Here is a 22,705-nt window from a genome sequence, read left to right as displayed (position 1 = left end):
GGATCTGAAACTACTGAGTGTACATTCCTCCTTTAGAACACTCACTCCCTTTTACTTCTCTGGAGTTCCATTCCGACGTGGAAACAGTGACCAACTCACATTCAAAGGTTTGCAAGAGTACTCCCACCTACTCTATGCCAGTTATCAACGGACACCCACTTGTGCTCTCCAAATGTCAATACTCCATGACCACTAAATGGGCCAACGTATGGTATATATTCAAAATGGATAAGGAGCTGCTAATAAAATTCCAAAATGTATGAATTCTCTTTTGGAAAGTCACTGAGTTGTACATTTCTTTCCAGACCGGTAGACAGAGCATGGGCCGTACAATTCCCAGTGCTGATCGTAATGGGAAGCAGTCATATGGCTACAGCACTGTGTCCAGCTCTGAAAAAATGTCTCTCAATGCATATTTTTGTGATTTACACATAATTAAATACTTCAAACCAAGCTGCCTTCGCTATCAATCAGCACATCTTTCTGTCCTTCTGCAGCCCTGCTGTGATGGAACTCTACATGTTCCTGTGTTTATTTTCCATTTTACAGTATTTAAAACCTGAAGGATAAGATTAACCTTCACTTCAGAGCATCTTATCGAAGATTCATGGCACTTGCTGAAGTGTTCTTGTGCAAGTCTACCTCTCATTAAAATCAGCACATGCCATTCTACTTGAGTTCATTAGACTTGCTTTAACCGTGTGTATTGGAGTCAGGCTAAGTACTAGTCTCTATTCTCAAACCCTCCTTTGACTTGGGGGAAGGATCAGAAAAACAAAACCCAAATCTACCCAGGGAAGCCTGAACTCTTATACAGACAGATACGATATATAGACACATCTGCAGTCCAGACAAAATGGGGAGGAGACATGACAGATGTGGAGATCAATGCTGAAAGCTACGCAAAGAAATTTGTCTGGAGAAGGCTTTGCAAAAGAAGCAGGAGGATGTTTGTGCGTGGGATCCGGAAAGCTGCTTCAAGTGCAGGGCTGGCATGAAGGAGACAAAGGGAGCAGCCAGGAAAAAAGACTGGGAGCAACACAGAGAGCCCAAGGGAAAGAGAGTGGAAATGAAAGCAGAAATGTACATGGGTGCATATACATATGATTGAAGCATTAGCAGCCACTATTTTCTCCTGATCCATCCAGTCTGGCTTCCACCCTCTTTAAATTGTTCTCACCAAGATCACAGTAACTTCTTCCAGGCCAAGTATCCGAGCCTCACCCTCCATCATTTCTTTGCAGCATATGACTTTGCTGCTCCCTCCCCACTCATTACATCCTGTGGCCTCTTGCTTCTCTCCTAACATCTCCTATGGTTCGCTGAGCATTTTCGTTAGCCATTTCTCTTCCTCCCCTTGTCCCTCTCTGGAGTCTCTCAGTGCTTAAATCCCCTTCTCTTCTTCCTCTACGCCTTTTCTCTGGGTGAGCTAAGTTACCCCAGGGACCAGTCTGAAGCAGCCTAGAATTAGGAAAGCACAAAGGTGGCTTACAGCAGCCTAACCCCTTCTCTCTGCCAGGCTGCCAGTTCTGTGCTGTGCCTCTGAGGTACACAATCTCACCTTGTGTCCCTCTGCTCAGGAATGATTCCACATAGAGGGGAACATAGACCAGAGTAAAAACCTCTGAACTAGGCCCATGAGAGTCTCTCTCTTTTTAAAACAATACCTCCCAGGGAGCCCCCAAGTGATGTGCTGCAGCCTCCTACAATAACGACACCTTAATGACGGCTTTTTATCTTTCTTCAGCATAGCGCATCAATGTGAAAAAGTTCTGTGACTGGCCAAGAATCAATCAATCAATCAATCACTCTCGCTCCCCTGCTCCCCCACCCCCGCCATGTATCAGACCAGCAGGTCCTGCCTGCACTACAAGGATTTCTAATAACAAAGAAAGAGCCAAACAAATAGATTACAAACAGAAAGTGATGGGTCAAACTTTAGCGCCGGGGCACTGGCTTACTTCTCAACCCCTGGACTTTGAAAGGAGGAACAAGTGACCCTCAAAGTAAGGGGCAATGAGGGACAGTACACCTTGAAATAAGGGGCACAATGAGGGACATCAATGTTTTTATTGCACACACTATCTTATTAAAAACATGTAAAAGGTCTGGAACTACTCATAATGAAACTAAACAATGAAACTAAATGAAACTATGAAACTAAACAATGAAACTAAACAATGTGTTTTGTGTCAGGGACCGCAGTAGTCTCCCTTACCCCCATGGACCTCCCTCCCCTCCCCCATGGAGCCAAGCCAAGCTACCCACCCCTGCACCCCAGCCTAGTGCCCAGCATCCTCCCCGAGCTTTCAGCTGCACACTGCCCCGGAAGAAAGTCAAGTGGAGGCACTGCTGCATGCAGCAGGGGGGGAGAAGGTATCCATCACTGCTGCTGACAATGGTTGTGTCCAGGTGCAAAGTGGGACTTTGCTAAGGCAACAAGAGACAATTGTAAAAATTGGGGCCAAATGCTGGATGTTCGACACCGTGTAGGACACTTGAGAAGTATGGCCAGAGGCAGGGAGGAAGAAGAGCTGACAGGCAAGAAGAGAAAAAAGAAAACTTGGAAATTTTATCCTTATTTTAGTGGATTAATCATACAGCTGGGAGCCAAGAAATCCTGAGTTCTGTCCCCACTTCTGCCGCTGAGTGGCTTTAATAAAACATTGCACTTCTGTAGCACTTTGCTCACCTTTTACACCACTGTGCATTACACAAATATCACTGAACCCTTCTGCCTCAGTATTCCTATTTGTAAACTGGGTACAATATTGAATGTAGGTGAAAGCTAAAGATATACAGCTCATATTATGTCCACAAGTACGTGGGTTGGCATCCTTAGACTTACTTTACCATCTTGGAGCCTGACCCTCAGAAAAGGTCAATGCACACAGTCCCTTGTAGTCTGGCAGCTCAAGGAGGGATTGTCACTAGAACTCAGTCTGTCTCTCAGATCGCCCCACTCAGCCAGTGCAGCACGGCTGCAAAAGAGCCACTGTGAACTGGGATGGAGAGCAACAGTATACATCCTCACCGACCAAAAGTATTTTCCCTTTGTTTCCATGAACTTGGATGAAGTCATTCTCACCTGAACATGTTCAGGTATGACCAGGGGTAAGCATCCAGAAGCAGCCCAGTAAGGGGCTTGATAGAAGGAGGTGTGAGTAGCTGCTTAAGGAGGGGAATAGCTACTAAAGGACCTGAGAGTGTTGGCAGGAGACATAGCAGAGAGCACGGGCCTGATTTTGTTGACACTTACTCTGTGTAAATTAGTTATGTCAACGGAGGTACACAAATAAAAGAGGTGTAAACAAGAGGATAATTAGAATTCATGTTATGGTTTGTTATTTATGTTGGTGCTTTAGGTATCTCCAAAGGGGGTTGTCTCTCCACATACTAATCTGTCTTTGTAACTGATAAGCTGTAGGGCTGAAACCTAAGCATGAGTGCTGTAAATTAATATTACCACTCTGTTTCCAAATCAAATGGCACTTGCTCTCACCCTACTGAAATCTAAAAGGCGCAGCATGCAATGAAATATTGAAGGGAGCTTGTTAAAATTTAAAAGTTAAAACTTTTTTATTTCATTCCACATTGAAGGGTACATGCAATGTTCTCCCCAGGCAGCAGAACTTCAGAGGTGACATCAGCGCAATGCAGAGAGCTCTCCAGAAATGAGGTGGTGGAAAGCTCTTCTGCTCTGCTTGCAATAGTCCTGTACATTACAGCAGGAAAGCTGGTTGTGACAAACATCTGGTAAAAGCAACACATAAATCAAGCTGGATCAAGCTTTCCAAATGTTATGAAACAGTTGCCAGAAAAGAAAGGGCTGCTCAGCATTTGTTTATTATGTCTTCTGCACAGCAAGAACCCCGTGCTGAGCTGCTCAAACTGAGCAAGGATGATACCCTGGCAATTATTCCAATTAATTTCCTGGCTCAACCAACACAGAAGTTATGCTTGGGAAATACGCTTTTTAAAAATATCAGTCCCATCACTACCGCTCATCAATTGTGACTCTTGTCTTTGCCTGCACTTTTTCAAGAGCCATACAGCAGATATCAAGATGCTTTAATTACATAGGACTTTTTATTTTATTCAATGAAGTAAATTATGCTAAACACAGGTGTGTTTTGAATGTAACTGTTATGACTAATGTTTACTGCAAAGCTAGTTGGGACACTTCTAGAGTCATTCTTACTTGGCTGCCTCATTCCTGAGTCCGTTAATTTCAAGAAATTGAGCTAAACTTAGTAGATGCCCCTGACACATTGTGTAATTGTAAGTATCAATTTTATGACTTACAACGCCACTCACATGTTTAAGGCATTCTAAAGTTCTTTAAAACCCATTCTACAGGTAATTCATATCACTTGTACTGTACAACTACACACTCACATGGAAGACTAATGGAGAAAAACATTTACAGGAGGTGAACAACCTAGCAAACTATTAAATGTTGCCTTTCAGCTTGTCCTACGCAAAAGGCATGTTCCATTCTTTTCTTAAAGAGCTAAGAAGGCCTCAGTGTGATCTACTAAAAGTGGAAGAGTGGCTTCAGGCAGCACTTAATCAAAGGCCACACACCTTGCAGAATACATACAGTTCTTAGGTTCTCAGAAACAAAGTACAGAAAAGCTCAGCAGTTTTAGAAGCTTTAGCACTTTGGTTAGATACAGACGTTAGAGAGAACATGATCAGAATGCATAACAAGAGTAAGGACTGTCTCTTCATAGGCATTTTGCGACATCAAGCACCTATCTTAGTTGAGGTCTCTAGGCGTTATTGTAATATAAATAATACTACTCTTATATGGAACTGATCCAATGCCCACTCACTTCAATGGAAACACTCCCCTTGACTTAACTGTGATTTGGGTGAAGCCCTGACTGAGCTATTGATCAGCCAAATCTTGTTGTGGCAAGCGATAAGGGTTGGGATTCCCAGATCTTTCAAAGATGGCTTTAAAATTCCCTATGCGCAAACAAACAGTGCTTCTGAAGAACGTTCCTTTTATCAGTATGTCCAAAGATCTGTTTAGAGAAGACAGGAGATATATGCAGTCTTACTATGTTCAGTACACAAAAGTAATTGGCACTCAATAATGATATTGAGAGAGAGGTGGAAAGCCACAAAATTTAGGTATGTGTAGCATACTTTATCCAAACAAAAGTATTAGCCAGTTGTTTCTAAAATTCTCAGTTTTATCAGTATTTTGTTGTTCTGCTCTGTCTACGTGGGGTTGAATCATTATTGAGTAATTATATGATCACAAGCACTTTGCCATGTTTGCAACTGAAAATAAAACAATTCTATTAAAATAGGGAATCATATGACTTTTTACTATTTTGTCCAAAGCTTGCATTTTTTGCCAACATCAAAGGTACAACTTTCCCCATATTTTGCCATGGCAACCACCCAAACACTTGGAATTCCAATAAGAATTCCAAATAATTAAGGTTACGAGTCAGTCATGGAGGTCACGGATTCTGTGATTTTACGTGACCTCTGCAACTTCAGCCCCAGATGGGGGAGCTCCAAATGTCAGCCTCTGGGCGGCGGGACCCAGGCTTCTGTAATTCATTGTTTATTGCCTGCATCCCGTCTGTGACTTTTGCTAAAAATACCTGTGACAAAATCCTAGTTTTACAAATAAGGAATAGTCAAAGTGACTATTTCATGAACTATATCTGGGCTGAAATATTATTGCATGAAGTATTTGTGACATAGTTTTGAATAACTAAGGCTACGCTTACATTGACGGTGGCAAAATCACCACCGCCAGATCGATCTTTCAGGATCGATAGAGCAGTCAGTGAGACCCGCTCAATTGATCAGGAAGTCAACTGAGTAAGTCCACCCCCTCAAGTAGCGTAGCGCTGAGTCGACGGGAACAGGATCAGCGCAGTGTGAACAGCACACAGAAGGGAAGCTGAGCAGTCGACGACAGTTTGCGTAACTCCCGTCAACTGCCACCGAATCGCATGGTCAGTGTGAACCAGCCCTAAGAAAGGAGTACAACTCAAAGTCTGTGAATCATTCACAATCAGAAAAAGGGGCTAAATTTACTGATTTATTAACTATCAATAGATTGCTCAACTCTAGCTAAGAGTTCAAGGTGCTAACAATACCTGGAAATGGCATTTCTATGTATTATAGGCAGGTCAGGTAGCACCACTTATTAAGATTGCACAAAACTTCCCATTGTAAGACCTTATTTTCTCTTATTTATACTTTTGCCAAATTTTAACCATTTGGACTGAAATTTTCCATGTTCAGTGTCTGGCTCAGGCTAAGATTTTCTGGAATGTTTCAGCCAAAAGAGTTTAGACCTTCCTGAGAGAGAGGTTATGAAAATATAGTTGTTTTGCAATGTTAAAAAAAAATTCTAGTGACCTTTTCTTTGAGAAGACACCATGCTTTGGAGCAAGGAGTTGAAATTTGGCAAGGTAGGGACCTTTGTGTCAGAGATGTGCCTATTGCCATCTTCCTGAAAATCCACTCACATTTAGACAAAGTATATGCTGTTGAAAAATGGCTTCTCATTCATGCTCAATAGAGACTTCTTAGAGTTTAACAGCTCAAAATTGCTGAAGATTCTGTTTTCACTGAACATGCTCCATCCCATCACAGCTCCTGCATGTTACTGGGGGAGGGCAAGGAGTAGCTTGGGACAGGAAGCCTGGTGAGACTGAGGCTGAAGGGGAGAGAGAAGGACTGACTGTGACCGTGAGTTGGGGGTTTGGGAGTCAGGAGACGGGGTGGCAGAGACTGAGACTCTGGCTGGGCAAGGAGATTGGTAGCTGATGAATGTAGTGAAGGGGAGGCTGGGACTGGCTGGACAAAGTGACTGGGAAAAAGAAACAGTGTAGGGGTAGGAAACAAGGAGAGAGAGAGATCTGATGAGGAGCTAAGGTGTGAGAAGGGGAAGAACTGGGATTGGCTGGGCAAAGAGACCGCAACAAGGAACCAGGGAAGGGCATTCCTGGGACAAGGAGCAGGGGAGAAGGAAGACTAAGATTGAATAGGAGCCTGGGAATAGAACCTGGAACTTCAAGCCAGTCAGGGGTGGGAAGAGAGAGGAGTAGAAGGAACGACCTGAGGGAAAGATAGATCAGATGAGGAGCAAAGACGAAAGCCCTGGGATTGGCTAGACAAGGAGACAGACTGGTGATGAGAGAGAATGGAACTCAGATAGGGAACCCCGAGGAGGAGACTAGGACTAAGTGGGCAGGGAGTTGAATGAGTAGGATGAGAAGCCTGAGGAGTGAAGACTGGAACTGGGTAAGAAAGGAGAATGGGACTGGCACGCAGAACTTGGAGTAGGTAAGAGAAAGGACAGTGACAAGTTGGATGGGACAGGGCAAAAGGGATTAAGCTTGAGAGTAACGGATAGGAGACACTCTGCCCACTACAGAACACTCCACACCAGAGCCTGGAATGGAACCCAAGAGTCCTGAATCTCACCACTCCTCTGCTGTCAGCACATACCTGGGAAACCCACTGGCAAAGTGTCCCATCCCCCTCTAGTGCTGGTCCTCATAGAGAAGCCAATGCATTGTCAGTTACTCCATTAGCTCAAGAAGCAGAGAGCTGTGTGTGGATCTAAAAGTGCCACCTCTGCTGATGAATGATGTTGGAGTCAATATGATGCTTCTGTATCATAATGCATACACACAAGGTGCTCAGTTAAGGTTGCCTGGTTACCCTTAATCCTGCCCTTTCCTAACTTTTTAGTGCTTGATTTTGTAACCTTAACACTATTCTTTTAATGTAGTTTTTTGTGTGTAATAATAAATAGAGCTGTGCAAAATGTTCACAATAAATCCTAAAGTGATGGAAAATTCACCTGCCTGATTTAAGGCCTCATTACAATTCAAAACTCAGCCCACTATCACTGAGAAGCTGGCTTAGCCTTTTGAGGAAACCTACTCCCTGTTTATTGCTCTCAAACGAAACCAGGCAGAGCTTGTGATTTCAAGTCATAACCAGATGAAGAGCTCGTGTGAATCAAAACAAAAGATCGTTTTCACACGGCCTCCTGTGAACCTGACAGCAACCAGTGAGTCTGGCACAGCATAATGCTCTCCTGCACAAATGCCTAGTCCTGAGAGGCACTGAATGCCCACGGGTACTCAGCATCTCAGGATAAGGCCCAAACTTGCTAATGACTTTTCATAGGGTTGTGGGGATTAGTAACAATGCAACTCCCGCCACTATTTGCTCCCTGAAAGAAACAGGAAAAACTTTTTTTTGACTTTGTGAAGGATTTTTTTTTTTTTTTTTTTTTTTGCTTTTTCTCTTTTACTGAGAGCAGCTCCTTTTCTTTCCCCTTCACAAAAAGAGGTTTTTTCTCACTAGGCTTTACTTGGAGATGCTGAGGATGTGCCACCCCCTCCAGAGAATGACAGGCTAACAACCAGGCCTTCTTTGGCTCAGGTCTGGCGTGTTACTCAGCCAATAAAGGAAACTGTTGAGATGGAATCAAGCTCAGTACCATGGACTTCTGTCTGCACAGCTCCCTTTCCAACTAGACCATGGTAACAGACTGGAGTAGTGGAAATGGTATCTATAGGCTCCCTTGACTCTGCCCTGTACTGGACAGAAGATTTCCTTACCTGCTGAGATTGAGCAAGTAAACTGAATCCCTCCTCATTTTCTGACTCTCATCCACTCCACAATCCCCGGCTGATCCAGTGTCTCCTGTGGCCCTTTCCTGGCATGACTGAGATGATCCCCACCTCTGTCACTACCTGAACCTTTACCAACATTAGCATCCAACCGGATGAAGAGCAGGCACCAGAAACCACACACCTCACTATCTCACAGCTGTGAGAAAACAAGTTCTCGCTGGAGTGCCTTGACTGGGATATCTAACCCTTTGAAAGAAACACCTACGCTTCAAAGTAAACTGGGCACTCTCTGAACACTGGGCATCAACCACCACCTTTCAGACTCCTGCCTGCCATCCTTCACAACACAATGCTGGAGTTTTATGAGAATGGAGTCCCTGAGTCGACTACCCAGCTTAGAGGGATACCCATTCTGATGATGTGTAAAACACTCTGACACATTTCCAAGACCAGGGTTTACAAGGTACTTCAAAATGGCAGGGAGATAAAGCTCTCCTCAAACTCCTAGATTTCCCCAGTGTTGCAGCTCTGACCTCCGTGGTCAAATTTACAGTGAGAAGGCTACAAGTACAGGTAAAATCTCATTATCAATACCAGGGATGGTCATCCTTGGCCTAGTAGAAAAGGGGACAAAAAGTCAAACTTCCCAGACTCAAAGAGTCATTTCTCAACCACATGGCCTGTTGCATCTCAAACAGGATAATGCCCTTTTGGCATAAAAGCAGCATTCAGTTACTGGCTCCGAAGCCAAAAGATTTAAACCTTCACAGTACCTTGAAATCTAATGCCACACCAAAGCATAGATCAGCAGCAGCAGGGATTGAACCTGCGATCCTAAAAGCAAAAGCCACTACTGCCTCAGCGAAGAGACATCTCTCTACCACTCATGCCTGCAGCAGGCTCATTAAGCTCTGTATGTCCCACCCATCACCTCAGCAGAACAGAGTGCTATACTGAACTACACAAAGCAGCTCTCCCCTACCCCTACCACCACCATCACTGGTAGGGCCTCTGTATCTGACAGAAAGGTAGACAGCCACAGAGTTTGTGCTCAACTCCGTGAAAGGATAACTGTGTGAGTCAGAGCTCCTACTGGAATGTTTCATTCCCATATCACTGCAGGGCGTTCCCTCCATCACCAACAGAGTTAGATGGAGTCACTCCTTGGCTCTGAAGCAGGAGATCTAGGAATGACAGAGGTCATATTTGCCATTCTCAAACCCACTGAAGATTCCTATCCATTTCCAGCCTCAAAGCCCTATGCTATCTAACAAAGGTCCAGGCTTCTAATATGGATGGCATGAAAAACCTAAGTGACTTTAAACAAAGGGTGTCTTCTTTGCAAAACCAGAAGCTAAGCCTTTGCCAGCATTCCCAAGGGCCCAAAGCACAAATGCTCTCTAGGATTCTTGTGCACACGATATATTTGTAACACCTATTCAAAGCCACATCCAACACGTGCGCCTGTTGCTAACACCCACTGATATTTGATGCAGCCATGTTCTTCTCTTCAATAAACTTGTGACAGGAGCTGGGGGGTGAACCCCTGGTCAGCCCCTGCCATGCTAGCTTAGCTAGCTCAGGGGCAGCAGAACGGGCACCTGGGCTGGGGCTTCATTGCCTGAGTGGAGGCAGCTGTGTGGAGGCACAGGCTGAGCAGTGTCCCCCTGGTTTGATTAGGCCATGGGCTGCAGATGCCCTTCTGGCCCAGCAGGCTTTATAAGCCAGGCCCCAGAGGGTTTGAGATGCCAAAAGGGAAAGGAGTTGGGGGAGTGTATAGGTGTTGTCTATCTCCCTGGACCCTGACCAGCCCCAGTGACGGCTGGCCCAGGCAAAGCCCTGTATGATGGTGGGAGATTCATGTGCACGTTGTAAATAAACCACTGGTGACTGCAAGTTTGAGGGTCTCTGAGTCCTTTGTGGTCCAGAGGGATGGTGAGGGGATGCTGCGCTACAATACTGTTTAACAAATTGTGCAGCCTTTATAAATATTAGCGTAAATATTTTTAGCTTATGTATCTTAGACCCAGAGCAGTAACTTGAGAACTATATAGCATTAGGCAAATAGGAATCTCTGTAACTTTTGTAGCCTTTTCAAGCCTGCTCATTTTTTCTTACATAAACCCTTGTAAGTATAGAGATTAACGCAAAAATGGTGGTAAGGGGATCTGCTTATCAAAGGATGGTTTTTACAGATAAACATTGGAGCATCTGCCTGTGAGAGTTGAAAATTGTGCTTATCTCTGTTTTCTTTCCCTCCCATATCTGCACACTTGTCTACTATCCACTGCACGCTGCTCCTTGAATACCTAACACCCTAATTCCTTCTCTTGGAAAATCAAATATGCTGAACACAGCTTGGCATAAAGCTTGATCCTGCACCTTTAAAATTAATGGGAGTTTTTCCACTGAATTTAATTGGCACAGGATCAAACTCCAAAGGAGGAGGGGGGAAAAAACCCCACACAAAACCTGCTTATTACATTTTTACTGAAAAGGGCCTGCATCTTATTAATTATTTAAAAAAAGAGGACTGGATTGTTTTGTAGACAGTATCTGGATAAGGAATTGCTGTCTTCAAAGCTCTTCTTTGAATCCAACCTGAGCTAGTATGGACCCAAGTTCCCATCTGATAGCTATTCTTCATGAGCTGTAAAGCAGAAATCCATATTAACTGACACCCTTATTGACAGCCTGTATCAGGACTGGATAATTATAGACTGAACAACCCACATTCCAAGAGGTGATTTCTCCAGAACACAATGAATCATGTGGATGACCCAAAGTATTATCATTATTTATTATTTGTATTGTGACTGCAATGAAGAGCTCCAGACGTGGACCAGGACCCTGTTGTGCTAGGTGTTGAGCAAACACAGAACAAAAAGCCAGTGTAGAGAATTTATCCATTTTGTAGCTGTTCAGAGTGGGACTATGGCCGCTTGAGCAACTATACAACGCCTTTCACAAGCACTAAACTGTCTGCTATTTACAAAGCAAATCAGTACTGTGTAAATAAGACTTCTGATTAAATCCAATTACATTTCCTGTATGAGTTACTAGACATCTAACTGTACAAGTTCACTAGCCTGGTTATGGATTTACTACATATTACTACTCTCTTTGCAAACTGCACTGCAATTTTGAATATATAGACCATAGATCATTCTATACTCGTAATTAAATGTCTGAGATACAAATCACATAATTGAACTGTAATCATCTGGTCATTCTATTCTAATCACTCAGTCCAGCCATTATAAAATAACCAAAATTCTTGTGTGTTTTAACCAAATATATTCCAAAATTTGTTGATTTGTTGTTGTTTTTTTTACCAAGTTACTGATCATGTCTCTGATAAATTCTGAAACCATGCAACATTTCACCTACTTAAAATTTAACTAGACAAACATCTTCTTCAGCAGGATTATAGCCTATTCTGACTCCAGGGGAAGAGCTGTGGAACATCAGTTTTACTTGGCCAGGGAAAACAGTTACATTTAATTTTATTAGACTCTTTTGGCTAGTAAACTGTTAGCATTATCAACAGCTTGTCTGCACACAACAACAGAGGAAAAGCAGCTCTAGAGAAGTAACAAAAGGTTACTGCATTGTGGATTCTTAACAGATGTGGTATGCTCACACAAAGCATGGACTTTGGAACTGTTTATCTGACATCCCTTTAGGCACACCAAGTCATTAGGAACTTTCTTCTAAAATAATATTTTAATTATGCTCTCATTTGTTTTTGTTGCTTTAAAAACTTTTGAATGTGCATTTTAAACTTAGTGCATCCCTTCCAATTTCATAATTGGTTTCCAACTCTCACCCAAAACCACAAACCCAAATCTCTCCCCAAACTTCAGAGTATTCAAAATCCATTGTGGCTGAGGTCCATGTTTAGCTGTATTGTCTTATTTGTCTTCGTGTTTAGGAAGCAAAGAACAGAATAAAAGTGTCTGCATTTCTATCATATTAGCAAGGGAGCACTGTTTTGGGGCACATCCAAAGCAGGGTACTTGCTAACAAAGTGTAACCACAGGGATATAAGCTACAAATCTATTTTAAGGCCTTTTAGACTTATAGAACAGAAACTTGACAATTTGCATTGACAATTGAGTGACCAGTTGTGCATTGCTGAATTTTGCAAATTAATGAGCGAGGAAATAAGCAAAATGGGGGGGAAAAAGGCTAATGTATCACAAAACATACTTCCACCTTTACTATGACAACTGTAAAACAGCTTACTTTTAATTACCCTATGCTACTAGTAAATGGTACCATAATACAGTTTGTAAAAATAATGAAGCCATAATAATAGGAGACTTCACCCCATTGCTCTACTATGAAATCTTTCCTGAGAAGTGCGGAGGTGGCTGTATTTTGATGTAAGATATAAAGTGGGTGGATTACTGAGATTCTAGCGTAAAAGACTACTAATCTTTTCTTAAATATACCCTTGTAAGCATGGAGAATTACTCAAACATTGTGGCAAGGAGACCTAATAATCAAATGATAGTTTTGAAAGACGACCACTGCATCACCGGTCAGGGTGTCCATCGGATGAACTGTCCTTTCACATTCTGTATAGTATTATTTCCCCAACCACCCACTGACTTACCTCCTGTATGTACCCTCCATACCTCCTCTCTCAGCCTGCAACACTTCTCATTTCCACATTCCACCTGCCTTGAGAATGAAGTAGGGGGCAGGATGGTGTACCTGTACTGAGGTCACTGTGGAACTTCAAGTGCATAGTCATGTACAGCAACTGAAATGAACCTATACAACCAATACCATATACTTAGGCAATAGCCCCTGCCACTGGAAGTTCAGATAATTCACCATGGTGTGACTAATTGAGCCCAAGCTAAGGACAATGGCACACGCTGCCATCCAAGTAAATTATTTCAATGCAGAGCTTTCCCTTGGGAGATGGTCCTAGTAGGTATTTTCCATGTCTAAATGATGTGACTAAGACTCCACACATTAAACAACTTCAGAATAAGGCCCCATCTGCAGAATACTGAGATTAGAATGTGCCATTAAAATACTCTGAAAGTTAAATAATGACATGGTTTTAAAAACAATGCTCCCAAGCTTTGCATGTCCTAATGTACATTGTATCTTCCACAGAACAAATGTACAGATATATGTACACCTTGTTAAATTAACCATTCCTGAAAAATAATCAGTTTAATCACAACTCACTAAAAGAAGCCTTCAGTTTGTCAACAGCTATTCACTACTACTATGTTAGCCAATAAATCAGAATCATGGAAACACAAGACAGTCAAACCGTTCCTATTAGGGATGAATAAATAATCTTAAGACTCTTCATTGTAAAATAATGAAAGACAGTAGCTAAAATACCAATTGTCATGCCAGCTTCGTAGGGATCCCCTGACCTGCTTACTTATGGTCCAGTAAAAGACCCGCATTTTAAATTGAGTAACAAATTAATTAATTTTGTATTGTCAGCAAATAGACTCTGCATTGCATACTACTGAAAAAATGTGAGAACTCTTTCTATGGAATTGTGGTGTAGTAAAACAGGGGTGTCCTTGTAATGGAAAAGCTTTCACGCCAAGTACCTACACAAGAGAAGTGCCAAAAAGAGGATACATATTTAGAATACAACCATCCTTCCTAGCATACTCAGAGGAGTAGGGCTCCCCAGCTGGCAAGCCAGAATCTTTAGCCAGGTTCTTAGAATATTAAGCAGATCCTGAACAAGCAACATACAATGCAGTGTGTTAATGTTTTATTGTAACTTTGCTTTTATGAAAAGCTTATGTTAGTTGTCTCAAAGAATGCAAAATGGGCAGCTCTTACAAGAAAAAGATGTGCTGAAGAACTGGATACATATTTTAAATCACCCTCTCTCTCCCATCTTCCTCCTTTCTTCTAGTAAGTATGGGTTTGATACTATTCTCTCTAAAGTCAGTGGTAAAATTCCCATGCTCTACAGTGGGCGCAGGATTGAGCCCTATGTCAAAAAAATGTCTCCACAGAAAACAGAAAATGTTATTCACAGAACAGAAAATCTCTTTTCCATTATCCTATACCAGGTTAAACTCGTACTCTGATCTTCTTGCCTTATCTGAAAACCAGTCCAGTTAAACTTTTCATATCACTAAGGACTGCAGGAATCAGACTTAGCAGTGGATGATCAAAAAAACTGGAACATAATCAATACTTTAATTGAAAGAAAAGTTTATGTACACTTACTCCCAGAATTCCATGACTGGGGACGTGGCATTTTGTAAAGAGAGTTGACTGCAGTTGCTCATATTAAGTTTTTGAAATTCCACACAGTTTTCTATAAAAGAACAAAAAATGTTTGCTATGATATTTGCAATACAGTATGCTCATCTTATAATACCACCAGTCTAATTTAACTGACCCTTAGCAAACAAAGACTTTCCAGACATTTGAAAATAGTATGGAATCGTCAGTTCTATTACAGTGTACTTCATTCATCAAGTCACACAGACATATCCCAGGAAGATAGTCCTGCACAGCACGTTACATTCACCTTCAGTACTTTTCGAACGCAGAGCTACAATTGCAAGAGTCAATGCAGTGTTTGAGGCAAAAGAAAGAAGCTTTGAATTGGTGTGATTGCTAGGGAGTTAAAACATACTCCAACTGCTCTAACTAGCTGATTAAGTTTCAATTCTCAATGCCAACAGTTGGCTTAGCAATTGCTTTCTGCCAGCAACATGTGTCCACTGGCCTTAATATGGCAAGTGAGAAAGTTACCGTTTGGTGTGCTGTTATTTCTGGTGTAGGGGAAAAAAGATGAGAAGAGATCAAAACAGCTCAGCATGGTTGAGCTGACACATACTATTTGAACGATAATCCAGAGTGGCTAGGCTTTGTTGCATGGATGCGAAAAAGGACACTGAAACTTACTACCACCAGTGGGCTGACCCGGGATTCTTATCACATCCAAATGGACTTGAAAGTATTTTGGGGGTTCACGGAATGCAGGATTGGGCCCAATGGGTGTGAGTCAAAGCCATAAAGCTCACAATATGGTGAGAGGATGGGGTGAGGGCAGACAGGTGTGGCGGGGGAGGGGAGATCAAGGGCATGAAAACTATAACCAATCACTGTACTAAAGGATGAAAGTATTTGTGGGCATTCAGTTCCACAGACCATTATAATCTTCCTTTCAAGTGAAATAAAGTACTTTAAACATTCTGAATGATAAAGGAATATCCATATTAGGACAAACCTTTCATATACAGGGCCCTATCCTGCAACCCTCACTCTCACAAGCAGTCAGTCACACAAATAGCTACTACTCAGGTAAATCAGGACTATTTGTGCAACTAAGGGTTTGCAGGAGTGGGCCCAGATACAGACAGAAAAATACAATACAATAAAGTTATAGATCTCTGAATAGAAAGTTCAAATCCAAAAATCCTTACTCAATTTTTCCCTCAATATTTAAGCAGGCAAGATGCCTACTGGTTTCATGGGGATTTTGTCTGAATAAGGACTAATGAAAAACTGAAAGCCATATTGTGCCACCATTTTCAAGCAGAACACCCTAAGTGTTAAAAAGTGCAAGTACGATGTAGTCCTAAGTAGGGATCTCAGGATTTAGCCATATTATCTTTCAAAATTAAGATGTGCTTCAAAAGCCTCGGGCTTCTGCTCCTTTTCAGTGTCATTACATTTGACAAAAACAAATGTCTATACAACGACAAGAAAAAACAAGCAACAGCAAAAAAATAAAAAGCCACACCATAAATGCATGAACAAGGTTCTATACCAGGGCTCTTTTATAAACCCTGGTAAATACTGTGGGCCAAATTCTCTGCTGATGTGATTGTCACATCTCCATTGACTTCAGTGAAACTAAGCCAATTTCTACCAGCAGTGAATTTGGCTCCCACAGTTTAATTCAGTAATCAATTACTTTTAAGAATTTCTATAACTATTACGTTTACTGGGGCCATACCTGTATTCCATTCATGTCCACAAGTGGCCCAAGGGAGATCTGTGGTAAAGCAGTTAAATAGATAGAAGATAGCCCATGCTAAAATGATGATGTAATAAACATTTAAATGTGCTTCAATAACTTGGGTAGCATATCCAATACCTGGAGAAAAAAAATAAAGAATTACAGAAATCTCTTGCTTTTCAAACCAAGACCATACTATTTTCTGCATATCTTAACATTATTTTTTCTGAAACATATAATGCATTAAAAAAAAAAAAAAGAAAAAACTGGTTTGTACCTTCAAACAGCGGGCAAACTTTTCTCCAACATGTAATACCACCTTCACTAGTAAACTGTCCCAGGGCAGTCTCCAGGAAAAATACTGGTATTCCACAGCAAATAAAGAAAACCACATATGGAATGAGGAAAGCACCTACAAGCAAACATCAGTATGCAGCTGGTTAGAGAAAACAAAGATCCTTGAAAGAAAACTGAGAAATTAGCTTTCCTTCACAAAGGAAGGATCCTACAAACGCTAACTCTTTTGAGTAGTACCACTGAAGCCAATGGATGAAGCACAACTCATGGGAGAAAGGATCAGGCCCCAAATACTGAAAATTAATCTCTGTGGGTCAAGTCCTATTCTCTTTACTCCTGTAGATATGGGAAGTGTTGTCTAGTGGACAAGACAGCTGCATCCAATTACCAGCTCAGCCCCACACTTCTTGTATGATCATGGGCAAGTTACTTATCCACCTCATCCCTCAAGTCTCCATCTGTAAAATGGGAATAATACTTCCTTGCCTCACAGGAGTGTTGTGAAGATAAAATCCATTAAGAATTGTGAGGCACTTGGGTACTAAGGCGGTGAGAATCATATAAACAGACAGAGAACCAATGGGACTATTTGCAGGATTTAGCCTTTGATCAAGAGAAGATATATACCTGAAACTGAAAATTTTAACTTCACACAGTAGGAAAATAACAAAGCATCCATGTTCTTTCTGAGCTTCCCACAGTAAAGATTAAATACAAAATATGTAATATAAGTACAGTCCAGTGCCAAAGAGTTGCCCAGTAGTAAATGTCATTCTTTTCTTAATTGACTAAGGCATAGCATAAATATTACTTTAATAGTACTACGTAATTTAAGCTCTGAAATCAAACATTCATTTAATATTTAATCATATTGTAAAATATTTACATACAACACCTACAAAAATAGAGAGATAAATATTATGGGAATGGGTTATACATTAACAAGGAGGTGAGAAAGGATGCGTTAGGTCAAATTCGGGTCTCAATTGCATCTGGTCCAATGTCCATGGATTTCATTGACAGTAGAATCCATGTAGCTAAGAACAAGATGAAGCCTTTTCACTGCAAAGAGAATAAGTGAAAAGAGAAGACACAGAAAAAACAAGCTCCATCCAGCACACCACACTGCTAATGAGCCCAGGGGTGAGTTTTAAGCACACAAAGACTACAGGTTTAGACCAAGCAAGGGAAGAGGAAAATAAATCTGGAGGACAAAGGGATACCAAAGACATCTAGTAAACACAGTGATGGATCAGATGATTCATACTCAAACTAGGTGAACTAGTAATCATAAAGGACCTGATTATGTCACCTTTACTCACATTGTGTAGACTTTACCATGCAAAAAGTTCCTTTGACTTCAGGAGGGCTACTGGCAGAATAAGGGCACTACTCACTGTGAGTTAGCATGGCAGAATCCAGGTCTCAGTGTATTGCCTGTTGTTCCTGAACATACAACCTTGGCGTACTTTAATCTAAGTTTCATTCAAGATCACCAACTAAATTAAATAATTAAATGGATATGCAGTCCATTTCAAAGTAACAAAGTTAGATGCACAGTAGCATTCCTTTCTTTTCTTCAGCATGTATTTTTAAATATTGCCACCCACAGCACAAGCTACTTCACCTCTCCTATACATTGCAGAGATTTAGTGTTAATGGCATCTCCCTGAACCAATGCTCTGAAAACACATATATCTTTACTGATCAGCCTTTTTATAACTGTGTCTGCAATAATATGTGTTTACTTTCTGAATCTTCACAGCAAACCAAATGTTTCTGAACTTTGTTTCAGGACAACTTTATAGTTGTATTAATAACCAGGGATGCTTTGTTTTTAAATGATTAAAAAAAAAAAAACCAGAAGAAACTGTAAGGTTGGATTACATTTCAGACATTTGGATCTAGAACTGGAGATAAAACAAAGGATGCCTGCTTTACAGAAGTATAATATGGCACCATGTGAACCTGCAATTTCAGTCTACAAACTCATTAAAAGTCACTCTCTTCAGTGACCAGATTCCTCTCCCAATCTCTTTAATGCATGGTTTCTCCAAATATTTAATTCTGCAGACCCCTCCAAAACCTCCACAGACCACAGTTTGAGAATTGCTGGTCTGGGTCAAATCCTGCTTGCCTACTCACATGCATAGTCCTGAACATGACTTTAGTGTAAGTACCTGTTTAAGTCAGGAGTGTGAGATGTGATCCTCTGGGGCTGATTCTCCTCTCACTTACATCGGTTTTATGCTGATCTCACTGCATTGACTTCAACAGATTTACACTAGTGTAACTGAGAGGAGAACCAGACTTTTTACTCTCCAAATAAATAATCAATCAGATATCTAAACAATAACTGACCTTAAATTATAAAAGGCAATTTATCTTACTGGACAATCAACTATCACCAGTAAGCACATTCCCACGCTCATACACAAACTGAGATAATCAAAACTGCTCTTCATGAACCCTGACCTGCATTTCATATATAGATGCAGAAACTAAGTATAAAACAAGCCCAATTCTGATCTCGATCCCAGCATCACACCTAGGCTCAGAAGAACACAAAGAGCTGAGAGCAAATTACGTTGGGTGAAACCCTGGCCCCAAAATGTCGCCATTGGCATCAGTGGTGCCAGGATTTTATCAATTTTTTTCATTATGTTCTGTCTTCAGGATGCTGGAGTTTGTTATTAATTAAACGTGTTTTCATCTAACAGAGCAAATGTGACTGAAGTACTTTCTATTTCAAGCTAACATTGATGAAAATGGAAGTTTCATTTTGACTAGCTAGAATATATAGATATACTACAAAAGTAACTAACGACTGTATGAAGGGTAACATAGGAATAAAGCTGTGTCTTTCTGTGTGTTAAAAATGTTATTTCTCAAAAAGTTTTCTTCTACCTTGCCAGAAAAATCCTTGGGACAATTCTTACAAACTAGCATCAAATATGTTCTGCATTTCATGCCCAGATTATTTCTTTATATAATAAATACACTATGAGAAATCAACAAGCAACATCTTAAGAATAACAGATTTCTTTTTATCTCATTTTTGCCAAAGTTCAGGAATAAAAGGAACTAAAGCCAAGTTAAAAGCAAACACACCTACTGCACACTTTAGAAATGCAGCAAACAAAATGGGTCAGAATTAGCCTTGGTGTTACTCAGTGGAATGACAATGGAGATAAATTTGACATTGTTGGCAGAGAAAACCTACTGATGAATAGGTCTTTTTATGCATGTGTGCATATCAGCTACTAGGCACATTGCTTTCTTCCTAAGCTATCTGTTTTTATTTACAGTTTTAGGCCTTAATTGGAAGAATGTCTGTGTCCAGCTGACCATATTTCTAAACTACTTTTTATTTTGATTAATCATTTTTTCCACTGGTAGCTCTACCATGGATGAAGTGTTTATTCATAACTGTCATATACCCTATGCGTTTCATACCAGCTATAAATGATACCTAAAATATGCTATGTTGTTGCATAACCTGAATTTGCACTTTTTTCCCCTTAAGTAACATTCTTTTATTGTGTTCCTCAACTTCATGTATCTGATGTTATTTCTAATATTTAATAAAGTGACTGGTATCCTTTCTTCAACTAACAATTCAACCTCTTTTCCTATCCTATCTAGGGAAAGTAAACAAAGTTAGGTTTAAAGGAACTATGATTTGACAGAGAACAAATAAATGATGCAGGTATGATAAGAAAACAATCCTAAAATTTCAGTCCATGATTGCCATGTATTCCTTAAACCATTATTAAAATATATGTATCATTTGTACTTTGCAAAGTATATTATTTTGGAAAGTACACAATTACTTTATATTGTAGCTGTTCCTAATAGGGTTGGTTTTTTGTTCTTATTTTGTTTTTGAGAGCATATGCATGTGTATATGTTTACATGCTGAAAAACATACAATATATAGTCCCATTTAATAGTGTACTAGTATCTTTTTCATGACTTGTTTGTACTAAAATTTGGGTGAAAATAGCTTTGAGTCACCTTGGCCTTTTCTGTGTAATATGGTTTCCACTTAATTATGCAAGCTTTGTAAATGCATTACTGTCTTCACAAAAACATGACATTTCATAGATGCAAAAAACTCGTGAAAGGAAATTGCAAAACATTTTGCAAAAATTATAAAATAAAATGTTCCATAATTTTGCACAGCGACAAAATGTTTAATGCTTTGTGAGCACTGAAGTCCTCTTATAAACACACATTTTTTACTACCAGTGCAAGAAGTCACTGCAAAGCATTTGTTTACTGTTTATTTACCATGTGTTTATGGTTGAGCTGTGAATCTACATGTGATGCCATCTTACCTCCTCCGTTCTTGTAGCAAAGATATGGGAATCTCCACACATTTCCCAACCCAATAATCTCCCCTGCCACAGAAAGCACAAATTCAACCTTATTGTTCCAGTGGCCTCTTTCGTGCACTTTCTTATCGTTGCTGTGGACCAGGTTGGTACTTGAGGCTTCAGGGTCCAAAGCATCTTCTGGTTTGCCATTAATGATGGGAATAGTCTTTTCAGCAGTCATGACTCTGTCCACCCTGGAGGGGGAGAGGGGGGAAGAAAGACGGATGGATTTTTAAATCACTTTCTCACAGCAACAAACTACCGTTTAAAAATCCCACATCTGAGCTTTGGCTTTGAACGTCCTGTAACAGACGTGGATTTGCTAGAAGGTGCTCAAAGTGAAGGAGATGCCAACTTTGCTAGATCAGACAAGTTACCCCCCGCGCCAGAAAAAGGCGATGGGATTATTTGAGTGTAGTCAGCAGAAGGAGAAACACCGACACCGAGACCTTTCAGAAACCCCTCCCCGAGCGAGGATCCCAGCCTCGTAAACCTCTCAGCCATCACAGACCGAGCACATCTGACTCGGACTGCGAACACGGCTCCAAGGAAAGCAGGAAGGATGGGGAGGCTCCGGGGCTCCGCGCAGGAGCAGGCGCCCCCGCTACTCACCCAGGGCTCTGGCTCTGCCGGTACTGAGGAGCGCTCCGCGGGGTCGCAGGATCTCGGCTGGGCTCGGAGCAGATCCTGGGCTGCCACTGTCCGCCCTGGTGCGCTGGAGCCCGAGGGCCGAGGAGCTGCAGGCGCCCGGCGGCGGCGGCGCAGGCAGGGGACGGAGCGGAGGGTGGGAGGCGGCGGGCGGGCAGGGACGCCTGATCCCGGCTCTGTGCTGCTGCTGCAGCTGCTGCTGCTGCCCGGCTCCCCGGCGGCAGGGGACGGGACCCTCCCTGCTACCCACGCGGCGGCGGCGAATTTGCAACTGCTCAGCCTCTGCCGGAGGGAGGGTATAACTAACAGCCGGCCCCCCCCGCCCGCCCGCCCGCCCGCCTCCGCCGCCCGCCGCGGCTGCCGGAGCATCTCCAGCCAGCTCGCTACCATCGCCCCCCGCCCCGCTCCAGCTGTGCCGGGGGGGGGGGGCTGAACCGCAGCCCTTAGCGCCAGCAGCCCGGCAGAGGAGGGAGCTGGGGGCAGGCGGGGCAGCCCCGGAGACGGAGGCAGCAGCCAGGGGGCAGAGCAAGGCTCCACCCGAGGGCGGGTGTCCCGGGGAGAGGCCGGGTGCTGCGGGCAGCCCACCAGGGGCTCGGAGCCCCACCGTGGAGTCTTCAGCCCGCACTTACTCTTCGGGGGGAGGCAGCAGCAGGGCCAGGTAGGCCCCGTCCTACTAATGGGGTCCCGGCCCCCCGCTGCCAGGTCGCGGGCATCATCGGCTCTTCAGATTCGTTATGTTGCTGATAAGCTGCCATCCAATGCTGCCTCCA

At 42.1% G+C, this 22,705-nt stretch overlaps 1 protein-coding gene across 1 annotated transcript in view; it reads right to left on the bottom strand.

Moving 5' to 3' along the window:
• LOC137166403 (sodium- and chloride-dependent GABA transporter 3) overlaps window positions 1–22,250 on the bottom strand; it is a 153,612-nt gene extending 131,362 nt beyond the window's left edge. The window contains exons 1-5 of the mRNA XM_067568108.1: window positions 21,900–22,250; window positions 21,249–21,481; window positions 16,889–17,023; window positions 16,609–16,749; window positions 14,865–14,955 (exon numbers count right to left, since the gene is read on the bottom strand). Of these exons, the coding sequence (XP_067424209.1) occupies window positions 14,865–14,955; window positions 16,609–16,749; window positions 16,889–17,023; window positions 21,249–21,468 (587 nt within the window). The 5' untranslated portion in view covers window positions 21,469–21,481; window positions 21,900–22,250. The remainder of the gene's footprint in view (window positions 1–14,864; window positions 14,956–16,608; window positions 16,750–16,888; window positions 17,024–21,248; window positions 21,482–21,899) is intronic.
• Between the last annotated feature and the right edge of the window lie 455 nt (window positions 22,251–22,705).

The sequence above is a fragment of the Emydura macquarii genome, unplaced genomic scaffold (assembly GCF_026122565.2).
Source record: "Emydura macquarii macquarii isolate MOO-44397 ecotype Brisbane River unplaced genomic scaffold, CSIRO-AGI_Emac_v2 contig_2846, whole genome shotgun sequence".
Taxonomy (NCBI): domain Eukaryota; kingdom Metazoa; phylum Chordata; order Testudines; family Chelidae; genus Emydura; species Emydura macquarii.
Note: the sequence above shows the minus strand (reverse complement) of the source record. Positions and strands in the feature narration are given on the sequence as shown.